This window comes from Odocoileus virginianus, chromosome 24, assembly GCF_023699985.2.
Source record: "Odocoileus virginianus isolate 20LAN1187 ecotype Illinois chromosome 24, Ovbor_1.2, whole genome shotgun sequence".
Lineage (NCBI taxonomy): Eukaryota > Metazoa > Chordata > Mammalia > Artiodactyla > Cervidae > Odocoileus > Odocoileus virginianus.
The window spans coordinates 38919848-38935753 of record NC_069697.1 but is presented as its reverse complement, the minus strand read 5'-3'; the positions used below and the strand labels follow the sequence as shown (position 1 = coordinate 38935753).

General features: G+C 35.4%; 1 protein-coding gene across 2 annotated transcripts in view; it reads right to left on the bottom strand.

The window, feature by feature from the left end:
* Positions 1 to 15906, bottom strand: part of CPNE8 (copine 8) — a 261900-nt gene that overhangs the window by 122458 nt on the left and 123536 nt on the right. For both annotated transcript variants that reach the window (XM_070454589.1, XM_070454590.1), the window contains 2 exons: positions 5939 to 6042; positions 565 to 669 (listed from right to left, as the gene is read on the bottom strand). In XM_070454589.1, coding sequence (XP_070310690.1) covers positions 565 to 669; positions 5939 to 6042 — 209 coding nt within the window. The remainder of the gene's footprint in view (positions 1 to 564; positions 670 to 5938; positions 6043 to 15906) is intronic.

Genomic DNA, 15906 nt, shown 5'->3' with positions numbered 1-15906 from the left:
TTTTTCTAGTATATGAGTAGTAAGATAAAATATGTTTTGGGGTGAGAAGGGGTTTTTATATAGTAATCTAACAATCCATCTTCATAAGAAATCTATAGAACTTTTATAATTCAGTGACCATGAGAAAGATGATGTCAAATAGGATTCTCAGGAGTAAACAGGGTTGATAACATACAAAATCATAATTTTACATCTTCTGTATATTTACTTATTCCTTTCTAGAAAAATAATACCAAATGAAAAACTTGAAGCTATAAAAATTATGGGATACTTTTGCATATGCTAAAATAAACAAATATTCAATATATTTTAGCACTTTGCACATTTTTTTTTTGAAAATTCAGTTAAATCAAATTTTAATTAGTCAAATTATTCCTCTTGCCCATATCATTGTGGGTAAAAAATGCTACTTAAAAAATTCTTAATAAGTCAACTATGCTTTTGTAAATACACATTTATGTTGGCAAAGAAGCCATCTTAATTTTAAAAATTCAACTTAGATTATTGGATATGAACTCTACAGTGAGTATTTAAAACTCTCAGACAAGTTGACACTTATTTTACCTGTCATAATCGCCATTACATAAAGCTCTTACTGAGATCTTGAATGCTTGCCATACAGGATTTAGAGTGTTTTTGACAACTTCTGTTTTATGACAGATTGTAAAACTGTAAAAAAAAAAAAAAAAAAAGTTTTCCAGTTATTTTCATGATTTAGTTCTAATATATGCCTTAGTAATCATTTCTTTCTTTATACTTTGTGCAGAATACAGGTTGCCTGTCCCTCTGTTACTATTATACCAGTCAATAAAAAGAGATTTTCTGTTTCAAAACTTTAAAGATTAGCTCATTGTAACATATGGCAACCCACTCCAGTGTTCTTGCCTGGAGAATCCCAGGGACAGACAGCCTGGTGGGCTGCCATCTATGGGGTCACACAGAGTCAGACACGACTGAAGTGACTTAGCAGCAGCAGCAGCATCATAACATAAAGCAATGAGGGACTTCCTTGGTGGCCCAGTGGTTAAGAATCCGCCTTGCAGTGAAGGGGACCCCTGTTCTATCCCTGGTCTGCGAAGACCCCATATGGCCATGCGCCAACTCAGCCCAGGCATCACAGCTACTGGCCTGCACTCCGGAGCCTGTGAACTATTGACTACGGGGCCTTGTGCAGCAGCTACTGAAGCCCGCACGCCCGAGAGCCCGGGCGCCACAAGAGAAGCCACCGCAATGAGAAGTCTGTACACCACAACTGCAGAATAGCCCCTGGTCTCCGCAACTAGAGAACGCCCTCAATGCAGCAACAGAGACCCTGCACAGCCAAAACTAAATGAATGCAAAAAGATTTTTAAAATGTAATTTTGCAACGAGTTTACTAAAAATGACCTGAACATTCTATACATCCTAAAACTGCCTTCTAAATAATCTCTATAAAAATTGCAATGACATATTGTTACAGTGAAAAGTATCTATCAGTCACTAAACATGAAGCTTATCAGTAATTTTGAGAAGTTTTGTTGGAATGCTGGGCACAAAAAACCTGGTTAGAATGAGTCTAAGAAAGAGAAGAGAAACAGGCAGAATGTGTAAATATTTTTGAGCAGTTTAGCTATAATAAGAAAAAAGAGAACTTGAGGATAACTTAAAGGGGAAAGATTAGTCAAGTGAAAGGTGTGTTTTTAGTCACTTTTTAATTTTTTTTTCAAGACGAAATTAAGAACAGCAAACGTGTATGCTAAAGGAAAAATATATTAGAAAAAAGACTATTGTGATGTATGAGAGAAAGGAGAAGAAGGCTAGAGTGATGTCCTGAAGTAGATGGAAGTGGATGGGATAGAGGGCATCAATATGGAGTAGTAGGCCTTAGAAGCACTTGGATAGTCATTTTGCAGAGCATTTGGGAAGGCCAAACACAGGGGTAGATATTGTGATGGGGTCTTAAGGAATTTCTCCATTTGCTTCCATTGTCTCATTAAATAGGAGACAAGATAAACAGTAAATAAGAAAGAGGGGGAAAGTGCCTAAGTGTCTGGGAGAGAGGAACATTGATGGATTAAGAAAAAGGAATGATTTCTGAGGAAAAGGCTTATTTAAGATTAACATAATGGATTTATAGTAGAGATCATTCAACATGTGGTTCTTTTTTTATCTAAGCTGTTGATTATTATTAGAGGGAAGAAAGATAGCAATTAAAGAATATATAATAAGGGGTAGAATCCATGAAACCTTAAACTAGTTTTCTGATTCAAATTCCAGTATTGTTTCCATCAAGACATTTAATCTCTGGACATCAATCGGGTCCTGGTAATATTTTTTCCCTAATGCAAATTTATGCAGCAGTTCATGAACTATAAAATGTTTTAAATGATCTTGGTTAGAACAATACTTAAATTCCACTTTCACTAAACCCTTATCATGTAGTGATCTAAATGCAGGGGTCCCTCTTATAGTCATGAATGTGAGAGTATTATATAACTACACCATGGTGAACATATTGCAACTAAACCCTGTAAGAAAATAATTCCATTTTGAAATGGCAGAGTCCATTTTCCTCTTCACAGTCAAGAAAGTGTCTCTCTTCATTAAGAGATCAAAAAGAAACTTAATATGAATGGGTCATGTATTCATTTTGAGATTTATGGCATTTAGCACTACACTCTTCCTGGTAGTAGCCTCACCTATCTAAAGAAACTCATGTTACTAAATTGACAGAGCTCAAGAGAATATGTGTTTGTATAATGTGGTCAAGTTCTCTAGAAGTTGAATCACCCAAAGCAATATAGGAATCACCCAGGGCAAAAAGCATTAAAAGAAAAACATAAATGATAGAGAAAACTCTAAAAGATCAATCAAAATTACTTCGAAACTTCTCTTAATAAACTACTCACCTTCTTCATGAGCTACTTAAAAACTAGGGAGTCACCTGTCATTCTCATTTGTAAAGCCCTTAATGACAGAAAGTGAAGAAGAACCAAAGAACCTCTTGATGAAAGTGAAAGAGGAGAGTGAAAAAATTGGCTTAAAGCTCAACATTCAGAAAACTAAGATCATGCCATCTGGTCCAGTCACTTCATAGTAAATAGACGGGGAAACAGTGGAAACAGTGGCTGACTTTATTTTGGGGGGCTCCAAAATGATTGCAGATGGTGATTGCAGCCATGAAATTAAAAAATGCTTACTCCCTGAAAGGAAAGTTATGACCAACCTAGACAGCATATTAAAAAGCAAAGACATTACTTTGTCAACAAAGGTCTGTCGAGTCAAGACTATGGATTTTCCAGTAGTCATGTATGGATGTGAGAGTCAGACTATAAAGAAAGCTGAGCGCTGAAGTATTGATGCTTTTGGACTGTGGTGTTGGAGAAGACTCTTGAGAGTCCCTTGGACTGTAAGGAGATCCAACCAGTCCATCCTAAAGGAGATCAGTCCTGGGTGTTCATTGGAAGGACTGATGTTGAAGCTGAAACTCCAGTATTTTGGCCACCTGACGCGAAGAGTTGACTCATTTGAAAAGACCCTGATGCTGGGAAAGATTGAGGGGAGGAGGAGAAGGGGAAGACAGAGGACGAGACGGTTGGATGGCATCACCGACTCAATGGACATGAGTTTGGGTGGACTCCGGGAGTTGGTGATGGATAGGGAGGCCTGGCGTGCTGTGGTTCATGGGGTTGCAAGGAGTCAGACTTGACTGAGCAACTGAACTGAACTGAACTGATATGCTATATAGACAGCAAAAACTCACTAATAATTCTAGCACTAGTGTCATTAGTGAAAACTCTGACAAGAGTCTGCTGCAGTGCTAATATTCAGGAGTACTGCTATATACATATAAGTATGTGTATATATTTATTACAAATAGCATTATAAGAAAAATATTGTTATTGAATAACCTGTATTAAAATACATTGAGTTGTTTTTAAATGATTTTAGATTTTTAGATTAGTTGCACTCAATATTCATATTTTATTTAATAAATAAGTTAATGACATTTTTACAAGCATGATAAAATTTTGTAATATTTTTACCACTGGCATTATGTGTGTGGTGGACTGAAACTCTATAATTGTGCAAATAATCTTTGTAAGTAAAGAAGTAAGAATAAAAGAGAAAATTCAGGAAAGAGGTTGTTCAGACAGGAGTAACATGAACTTTGTTATTCAAGAAATTTTGAATGATTTTTTAGTTTTTTATTTTTAACTCTGCAAAAAACTGAAAAATATGATTATTTTCTTCACTGTCCAGTATTTTTCACATGGGTAAAATTAGTGTTCAGATGTAAATGCTACTCTAACATTTTTACCACTGAAATACAAAAGAAGTATGCAAAATCTAACAGCATGATCCTATAACAAAAATAATCAATAGTTGCCCAGTGACTGCATCAACAAAAATTCTACATTATGTAAAGCATCATTTTATATTTCTGTATATTCACTTTAAATAGCAAACTTTCTATTTTTATGTACTATGTTATACTTTTCTATAACACTAACATGTATTATTTCATTTACAAGTATAGAAGGTTACCTTTTAAAAAAAACAGCCAATTCCTCTCATTTTAATCTCCCAATGACATTTTCTTTTTAGCTACTACTTTATTATGCATAGTTAAGGAAAACAGGAAACATTATATCATAAGATAATAAAACAATAATAACAGCTAACATGATTCTTATGTTAAGTAAGCTCTAAATGATTTTTGGGTAGTAATGCACTTAATACTCTCAACATCCCTGGGAGGTAACTATGATTATTAACCCATTTTACACATGAGGAAAATGAGTCCCACATGAGATTTAAAATGTGCCTATGGTCCCATAACTATTAAACAGCAGGATCACAGTTTACACCTAGGCAGTAGGACCTTTTTTAGCTCATAATTTTAACAATTAAACTTTCTCATTAATATTGAAAACACAGTAAGAATCACAGAAACTAATAAAAATGTATTTCATGGTAAAGTCATATGTATTAAATTATACTCTATAAAACAGAATACTACTCAGTCATGAAAAAAGAAATAAAACTCTGCCATTTGCAACAACATAGATAGACTTGGAGGGTATTATGCTAAGCGAAGTAAGTCAGACAGAAAAAGACAAATACTATATGATGTCACTTATATGGGGAATTTAAAAAATACAACAAACTAGTGAACATAATAAAAAGAAGCACAGATACAGATACAAAATATCTCACAGATACAGAGAACACACTAGTGGTTATCAGTGAGGAGACAGGAGATAGGACATAGGAGGAGAAATACTGGAAGGGATTAACAGGTACAAACTATTTCACATAAAATAAGCTACAAGGATATGTTGTACAATGCAGGGAATACAGCCAATATTTTATAATAATTATAAATGAAGTGCAACCTTTAAAAGTTGTGAATCATTATATTGTACACCTGTAACATAATATTACATATCAATAATACTGCAATAAAAAATTAAATTATATTTTCAAATCACATAGAAACCAGTCTAATCATATCTGGCAAAATATTCAAATTACCAGAATATAATGAAAAATTTTCTTGGATGCCATATATTATTGAAAAAACCATGTAGTATAAAAAGTAACCAATAAAAATCCATGTTCCTCTCCAAGAAATCTGCTTAAGAGTTCAGTTCTATTAACAAAATACATTAGTTTCAGCATTTCAGATTTCTACAAAATAATAAAGCTTCCATACTATTAATGCAATAGAAGAGGAAATACTTCTATGAAGCTGAAAATCATTCATTATAAATATAAAACAAAATATATAATATGCTTATAAAGTTATACATTGTATTGAAATGAAAAAGTGCTATCAATTTTGTGAATACCAAAATATTGTACTGTTTATCTATTTAACAAGCTTCTCTAGAAAAAATGATAATTTAAATAGCATACTTATCATAGACTTAAAATGCATAAAAGATAAATCTACCTGCCATCTTCATTACTTCGATAAAATACAAGAAAAGGATCTGATTTTCCAAAGAAGTCCTTCTTGTCCAATTTATTTGCACAAAATTGCATTAGCACAGCATCCTACAAACAAAATTAATATAAAAGCTCAAAACCTGGGTTATAAGTAACTAGAAACTGCAGATCACAAGCAAGACCTGACAAGAAAACAATTTTTCCATTTTCATACAAATGGCCAACTGTGGGAAAATTCCAGACAACATCAAATTACATTTTAAGGGACTATGAGACTAAAAAATTGACTCTTGGAAGTTCTTGTTCTAGTCACAGAGTTATTATTTATTAAAACTCTTTAACCTTTCCTGTCCTGGAAAATTGCTAGTAAGCTATATAACTCTGTGTAGCCAATATTATAAGATCTCTATTCACATCTTCAGTTATTCAGGTACACATTTTTAGGAGTTTTTTTTTAATTTCCTCAGGAAATATTTGTTAAGCATCTACTATGTATCTACCATGTATTAGATATTGAGATGTATCAGATGATTACATGAAGCATAAGACAGATCCAGACTGACAACATAGTTAGCTATCTAAATGGGGGATAAGGTTCCTTCTTAATTAAGCAAAAGTGCACCACAATTTCTCAATAGCTACATTTAAAAATAATTTGTGTTATATTGGGCTTGAAGTGAAGCACTGTCATTTTCACTCCCAATTTAAATCACTTATTTGTATGCTAATTATTATATCAAACCAAGTATTTTTTATCAATTTATATACTGAAGCACTCATACTCCTCATAACTAACTTAAACAAGATGAGTATCATAATTCAAGGAAGTTAAACATTATTCAGTGATGATCAGTTCAGTTCAGTTCAGTTCAGTCGCTCAGTAGTGTCCGACTCTTTGCGACCCCATGAATCGCAGCATGCCAGGCCTCCCTGTCCATCACCAACTCTTGGAGTTTAATGATGATAAACATATTTAAAAGGTACAAATTATACAGTAATTTAAAAATTAAAATAGGTATTCTGGATTTATTTTTCTTTAACAGAAAGCAGATGTTAATTTTTGAAGATAGAAGAGTCAAAGTAATTCATATTAACTCAAGAGGTCACATTTTTAATTACTGCTTGGTGAAAATGCTGACAAAGATTAAAAAGACACTCTCTCATTCACTGCTTCAATTTGCAGAGTTCAGCAAAAATTACTAAGCATCCACCTAATTCTTCTTATTTTCTTTCAGCAATTCCAGAACTCCATTCAAGAGGTGATGCTATCTGTCTTTTTTTTCATTCATATACTTACTCAGCAACATTTCTCAAGGAATACTTAGGCTAGAATCTGGGAATGAAGAGATGGTTTCCAAGAAGTTTATAACTCCAGATTTCTGGATTTCAAAAGCATTACCGGGGTATTATTTTACTTTGTTATTTAACATATAGAAGTCAAAACTTTACCAGTTGAACACCCATAATAGAGCAGGAAATACATGCCTAAGCTGGCATAATAACAATAAATATTTTAAAGAAAACTGAAAGAACAGAGAAACTAAAAATATGGATATCACCATCAACTCAAACTTTGCAACCGTGATCAATTTGAGGTTAAAAAATCAAAAATTTCTTTTAAGGAAGTAGTGACAGTCACCCTGAAAATAAAACAATAAAATTAAGGCAAATTGAAAAGGAAGGACTGGGTTAACTTTTCTGTTTCTTTTCTTTCCCTTTCATCTTCACATATATTAAAATGCCCTTAGAAGAGAGTGGTTTTCCAAGAGCATGGGACAAAGACATTAGTCTTGCCACAGAAATAAATGACTCCTCTAAGACATTCTTCCAAAGCACCTAAAACAAAACATAAATTACCAAAAAAAAAAAACTAAAAAACAAAACTTCTGATGCACTTAAAATACACAGTAGAATTCTGAACTGTGCATATTTCAAATGAATGGTGAATTACACTTCAAAGAGTAAAGTGAATTTTCATATGATCACTGTTAATGTGTGCATGTGTGTTAAGTCACTTCAGTCATGTCCAACTCTTTGCAACCCCATGGACCGTAGACCACGAGGCTCCTCTGTCCATGGGATTCTCCAGGCAAGAATATTGGAGTGGGTTGTCATTTCCTTCTCCAGGTGATCTTCCCAACCGAGGGATCCAACCCACGTCTTTTATATCTCCTGCATTGGCAGGCGGGTTCTTTACCACTAGCACCACCTGGGAAGCCTGATCATTGGTAAATGTAATACCAAATTGTAGTTTTTCAAATTATATTTCATAAGGCTTGAAATACTCAAAATAGAATATTATTTAAATGCACCAAATTATATAAACTTATGGAAAATATTTTTGTAATTACTCAGGATAATAACAGGAGAGATTCCATCTATATCAAACACAAAAGAAATCTAATTTCTGGGGAAAGTCCAAGCATTCACTTACTTTTAGAAATATAAGGACATCATTACATTTTTAAAACTCTTATGCTTAAAGCACCTTGAGAGAATTTTAAGACTTTCTTTAATACTCCACACTAATGTAACACACTTCCTAATGAAGAAGTGCACTTCAATGTTTCACATTTCTAAGAAGTTCTAAGAAAATCAAACCAAACTTGTTCTGTAATTTTTACAGATTCAATGAGTGATTCGCCATCCACCCAAAGTGCTCAAGGAAGTTGTCCTTAAATATTCCCTTTCCTCACCTCTTACCTAGTTCATCTCCAAGTTGCAAGATGCTATCTCTAAAACAGTTATCAGATCTTCAATCACCTGAATATGCACAGTGGCATTTGTTCACTTCTCCCTCTTCTGCCCTTGGACCTATTCAATCAATTCTCCATTCAGCAGGGAGAGTAATAGACTTAAAACATCAAATAAATAACTTTGTTCATAACTTAAAATTATTCAAGCCTTTCCTTTGGATAAACACAGAATCTTTAATATAGTCTACAGAAGCTCAACACCAAAAAAACTCTGAGCAACCTTTTCCATATTCATCTGATAAAATTTTATTTCAGTCATTCCCCAACTCCCATCCCCTTGCTGACACACACCAGATACACGCTTTCCCTCTTTGGGCCCCATATAAGCTGTGTGTCCTGCTGGAAATCTTAATCATTACTTGGGGCTAAGCTAAAAAGGAATTTTTTCAAAGAGTCCTGGTTACCTCCAACCAATAGAAATGAGATTCTCCATGGTAGAATCAATATTTGCCTACAGAATCATCTGATTAATGTATATTGTTTTCAAAAAATACATGTGCATTGAATAAAAGGACAGAGGTTGCTTGTTGTTATTTTTCTCACCATTCTATTCCAAGTTTCCTTACCAAGGAATAGCACATTATACATTTTGTGAATATTGTTAAATCAATCAGAATGAAAAATGTTATTTGTGGACAATTTGAAGCTATTTAAAAATACTGAATGAGGAAACATTTCCAATATGACTTCAAAATTAATTTCTATCCTAGAATTTGATAAGATATATCACAAAAGTTACATTTGAAATAAACTATGGAATACTAAAGAGATAATTAGGATTACCACACTTCAAATAAACATTTGTACAAATTTATAAATTATCCATTTCTCTAATATGCCCCCCCCTTTTTAATACAGTAGGACATTTTGGCTATCCATTTCTAATATAGTAGTGTGTACATGTTGATCTCCAACTCTCTACCTATTGCTTCCCTCCATCCTTCTCCCCTAGCAACCATAAGTTGGTTCTCTAAGTCTGTGAGTCTGTTTCTGTTTTGTAAAGAAGTTCATTAGTATCATTTTCTTTTTAGATTCCACAACTAAGGGGTGTAATCCAATATTTCTCCTTCTCTGTCTCACTGACTTCACTCAGTATTTCACTCTCCAGATCCATCCATGTTGCTGTAAATGGCATTAGTTCATTTTTATTAATGGCAGAATGATATTTCATTGTTTATATGTACCAAATCTTTTCTATCCATTTCTTCATTGATGGCCATTTAGGTTGCTTCCTTGTCTTGGCTATTATAAACATTTTGCGATGAACATTGGAGTGTATGTACCTTTTCAGATCATGTTTTTCTGTGGACATATGCCCAGGAATGGAATTGCAGGGTTATATGGTAGCTCTATATTTAGTTTTTTAAGGAATCTGCATACTGTTATCCATAATGGCTGTAGCAATTTACATTTCCACCAACTGTGTAGGAGGGTTCCCTTCTTGAAACACCCTCTCTAGCACTTACTGTTGGTGGATTTTTTTAAAGATAACCATTTTGATTCTAGGTTTGAGTTACATATCTCCAATAATTAGCAAGGTTGAACATCTGTTCATTTGCCTATTGGCTATCTAGGTCTCCTGTGCATTTTTTAATTGGGTTCTTTTTTAGATGATGTCAAGCCTCATGTGCTATTTGTAAATCTTAGAGACTAATCTCTTGTGGGTCATTTCATTTGCAAATATTTTCTCCCAATCTGTGGATTATATTTTCATTTTGTTTACTGTCTTTTTTGCTGTGTAAAAGCTTTTGAGTGTAAGTAGGTCCCATCTGTTTATCTTTGGTTTTTTCCCCATTACTCTGGGAGACAGACAAAGATACTGCTGCAATTTATGTCAGTGAGTGTTCTGCCTATGTTTTTCTCTAGGAGTTTTATAGTGTTTGGTCTCACATTTAGGTCTTTGACCCATTTTGAGCTTATTTTTGTGTATGGAATGATCTAATTTCATTTTTTTTTTACATGTAGGTGTCCAGTTTTCCCAGCACCATTTGTTGAAGAGATTGTCTTTCCAATATGGCATAGTCTTGCCTCCTTTATCATACATTAATTGGGCACAGGTGTGTGGGTTTGGCTCTGCATTTTCTATCCTGATCCTTTGATCTATATGTCTATTTCTGTCCCAGTACCATACTGTTTTGATGACTACAGCTTTGTAGCACAGTCTGAAGTTGGGGGCATCTGATTCCTCCAGCTCTTTTCCTCTCTCAAGAAAGAAATACAGCCCCTTTTTAATTCTGTAAAGAACCACCTGGGGGAGATACATACACATGTCGAAGATATTGTAGATTCTGTTCCAGACCACCACAATAAAGTGACTATCACAATAAAGCAAGTCACATCAATTTTTTGGTTTCCCAGTGCACACAAAAGTTATTGCTCACACTACTTCGTCTACTAAGTGTTCAGTAGCATATGTCTAAGGAAACAATGTACATACCTTGATTTAAAAATACTTAATTGCTAAAAATGCTAACTATCACCTGAGTCTTTAGCAAGTTATAATCTTTTTGCTGGTGGAGGGCCTTGACTTGATGTTGACAGATGCTGGCTGATCAGGGTGATGGTTGTTGAAGTTTGGGGTGACTGTGGTGATTTCTTAGAATAAGACAACAATGAAATTTGCCCCATCAAATGACTCTTCTTTTCAGGACTGATTTCTCTGTAGCATGCAATGCTATTTGCTGGCATTTTCCCCATAGCTGGAACTTCTTTCAAAACCAAAGTCAATCCGCACAAATTATGCTGCTGCTTTGTCAGCTAAGTACATATAATATTTGACAACCTTTGTTGTCCTTTCAATAACCTTCACAGCATCTTTACCAACAGATTCTATCTGAAGAACCCATTTCATTGTTTATCCATAAGATGCAACTTGTCATCCATTCAAGTCTTATCATGAGATTACAGGCTCTACTTTCTATTCTAATTCTCTTGCCATTTTCACAATATCATCAGTTACTTCCTCCACCGAAGTTTAAACCTCTAAAAGTGATCCTCCTGTAAGGGTTGGAATCAACTTCTTCCAAACTCCTGTTAATGTTGATATCTAGGCCTCTCCCCATGAATCACGAATGTTCTTAATGGCATCTAGAATGGTGAATCCTTTTTAGAAGATTTTCAATTGACTTTGCCCAGATCTATCAGAGCAATCACTATGACTTTATGAAATGTATTATTTCTTAAGTAATAGGAATTGAAAGTCAAACTTACTCCTTGAGCCATGGTTTGCAGAATTAGTGTGTTAGTAAGTATGAAAATAACTTCAAACTCATACATCTCCATCAGAACTCTTGTGTGGCCAGGTGCATTGTAAATAAGCAGTATTATTTTGAAAGGAACCTTTTTTTTCTGCAATAGGTCACAACAGTGGGCTTAAATGTGCTGTGCTGTGCTAAGTCACTTCAGTCATGTCCAACTCTGTGTGACCCAATGAACTGTAGCCTGCCAGGCTCCTCTGTCCACAGGATTCTCCAGGCAAGAATACTGGAGTGGGTTGCCATGGACTTCTCCAGGGGATCTTCCCAACCCAGGGATCGAACCTGGGTCTCTTATGTCTCCTGCATTGTCAGGCGGGTTCTTTATCACTAGCACCACCTGGGAAGCTCATGGGCTTAAATACCCAGCTATAAATAGGAACGCATTTGAGTTAGTTCTAATGAGGTGGATGAAACTGGAGTCTATTATACAGAGTGAAGAAAGTCAGAAAGAAAAAGACAAATACTGTATATTAGCACATATATATGGAACTTAGAAATTTGGTAGTGATGACCCAACATGCAGGGCGGCAAAAGAGACACAGATGTAAAGAATAGGCTTTTGGACTCTGTGGGAAAAGGGGAGGGTAGGATGATTTGAGAGAATAGCATTGAAACATTTATATTACCATATGTAAAATAGATGACCGGTGCAAGCTTGATGCGTGAAGCAGGGCACCCAGAACCAGTGATCTGGGACAACCCAGAGGGATAGGGGTGGGGAGAGGTTGGTGAGGGATTCAGGATGGGGAGACAAATGTATACCCGTGGCTGAAACTGGTATGTTTGGCAGGAACTGTCATAATATTGTAAAGTAATTATCCTCCAATTAAAATTAATTAACTAATTTAAAAGATTCAGTAAACCACGTTGTAAACAGATATGCTGTCAGTCAGGCCTTATTGTCTCATTCATAGAGCATAAGCAGAGCAAATTGAATGTATTTCTTAAGGGCCCAAGAATTGTCTAAATGACGTGCTGCATGTGCGCTAAGTCGCTAAGTCGACTCTTTACGACCCCACAGACTATAGTCCACCAGGCTCCTCTGTCCATAGGATTTTCCAGGCAAGAATACTGGAGAGGGTTGCCACTTCCTCCTCCATGGGATCTTCCTGACCCAGAGGTCAAACCTGCATCTTCTGTCTCCTTCACCGGCAGACAGATTCTTTACCACTGAGTCACACGAGAAGCACCTTTCTAAATGGAAGTCACCCTATAGTTACCATCTGCAAGACGAGAGAGCCAGTCTGTCCGCTGAAGCTTGGAAACCAGGCACCTATTCCTCTTCTCTAGCTATGAAAGTCCTAAATTGCATCTTCTTCCAATGTAAGGTTGTTTCATCTACACTGAAAATCTTTTATTTAGTGTGGCAACCATCATTCGGAGAAGGCAATGGCACCCCACTCCTGTACTCTAGCCTGGAAAATCCCACGGACGGAGGAGCCTGGCAGGCTGCAGTCCATGGGGTCGCTAAGAGTTGGACACGACTGAGCGACTTCCCTTTCACTTTTCACTTTCATGCACTGGAGAAGGAAATGGCAACCCACTCCAGTGTTCTTGCCTGGAGAATCCCAGGGACGGGGGAGCCTGGTGGGCTGCCGTCTATGGGGTCGCACAGAGTCGGACACGACTGAAGGGACTCAGCAGCAGCAGCAGCAGCAACCATCATTAATTATCCTAGCTAGAACATCTGGATATTTTGTTGAGCTTCACCTGTACTTTTATCTTATGGATAGAGTTTCTTTCCTTAAACCCCAAGAACCAACCTCTGCTAGCTTCAAACCTTTCTTCTGAAGATTTCTCACCTCTCTTAGCCTTCACAGAATTTAAGAGCACTAGGCCTTCCTCTGGATTAGACTTTGGCTTTTAAGGAAATGTTGTGGCTGGCTTGATCGTCTATCCAGACCACTACAACTTTCTCCATATCAGCAGTAAGAATGTTCTGCTTTCTTACCACGCATATATTCACTGGAGTAGCCCATGAAATTGCCTTCAAGAACTTTTCCTGGAGTCATTTGGCCCCAAAAGACTAGCTTTCAGCCTATCTCAGCTTGGCTTTAGACAGCCATTCCTCAATAAGCTAAATCATTTCTAGCTTCTGATTTAAAATAAGAGATGTGTGAATCTCCCTTTCACTTCAACACTTAGCAGCCATTATAGGGATATTTACTGTCCTAATTAGTATATTGTTGTATCTCAAAGAATAAGGATGCCTGGCAAGAGGGAGAGAGATGGGGGAATGGCCAGTTCATGGAGTAGGCAGCACACACACTTTTATTAATTCCTTGGTGCCCAAAAACAATTACAATAGTAACATCAAAGACCACTGATCACAGATCACTATAACAAACACAATAATAATGAGAAATTTTGATATTTTGAAAAAAACCAGTAAAATGTGACACAGAGACTAGAGTGAGCAATACTACTGGAAAAATGGTGGCAAAGATTTTTTCCCCACAGGTCTATGACAGGCCTTCAATTTGCAAAAAAATACAACATATGCACTATGCAATAAAGTGAAGCACAATAAATTGAAGTGCACCTGTATGAAGACTTTTAGCAGTTTACAAATGTAGAAATTAAAGCTCCAAAACTTTTCACTCAGCCAAATAGTGAAAGAGACATATTGAAATTTAGGTGTCCTGATTCTACATTGTATGCTCAAGCTAACAACTGGCAATGTGTTTTCAAGAAACTACTTGTTAATTTGATAATTTCTGATATGAAATAAAATTATTTCATGACAAATTCTAAGTGATAATGCCTGATATTTTTAAAGTACCATAAAAATACACACTTAAAACTTGGATGAATTTAGAAATGGTCATGCTGAGTGAACTAAGTCAGACAGAGATGGAGAAACATTCTATGACATCCCTTATATGTGGAATCTAAAAGGAAATGATACAAATGAACCTATCTGCAAAATAGAAACAGACTCACAGACTTAACTTATGGTTGTTAGGGGAATGGGTGGGGGGGAGGGATACTTGGGAATTTGGGGATCAATAGGTACCCACTACTATATTTAAAATAGAAAATCAACAAGGTCCGACTATGTAGTACAGGGAACTCTGCTCAATGTTATGTGGCAGCATGAATGCCAGGGGAGTCTGGAGGAGAATGCCGACTTTTACACATGTGGCTGAGTCCCTTTGCTGTCCACTAAAACTATCACAACACTGTTAATCGGCTATACTTCAATATAAAACAAAAAGTTAAAAAAATAAATAAAACACATTCTCACTTCTGAAGTTAATTATCATCACTGCTTTGAACACACTTGTTCTACTCTACTAGCACAGCCATATTATTTCAATGATGCTAATTATCAACGTCTTTAGCTAAGAATCAGAATGTAGGATGCATACAAGAAGTTTGGTCAAGATTCCTAAAAATTTAAAAATTCTAGATCTATAATTTCTAAGTATGGGAAATATGTAAAGAATAATTAATATTATTAATAAATATATTAAAAGGAAATTTCAGAAGCTTTATTTTTATAAACAGTGGTGAAAATGCCTCTAGATCACTAAATAACATATTCCACTTCATTTGCATGGAAGCTTTATAATTTTCTGTTCCTCCAAATTAAACTACAGAATTGAAAGCAAAATATGTTTAAGATGCAGACTGGCGATACTCTCAATCTATGCCCTTGATATGTTACATCTATTTCAAAACAGAACTTAAAATAGTTTGTTCATTAGCACACTTATACAAAATAATATTAAGATTTTGTCAAAATAGTATTTTAATGTCACAATAAAGAATATGTATCCTCCATCAAATAAACATAGATTATCATATACATATACAAATTCAGAGACAAGAAGTATGAAAGCTGATTAGGTCCACAAATCACAGCTAAAACTAGTCATTTTCTAAGATTAATAAATATACACTCTATGTCATTACACTCAGTTGGAGTGGTAGCTGGCTATTTCTATAAATGTGGG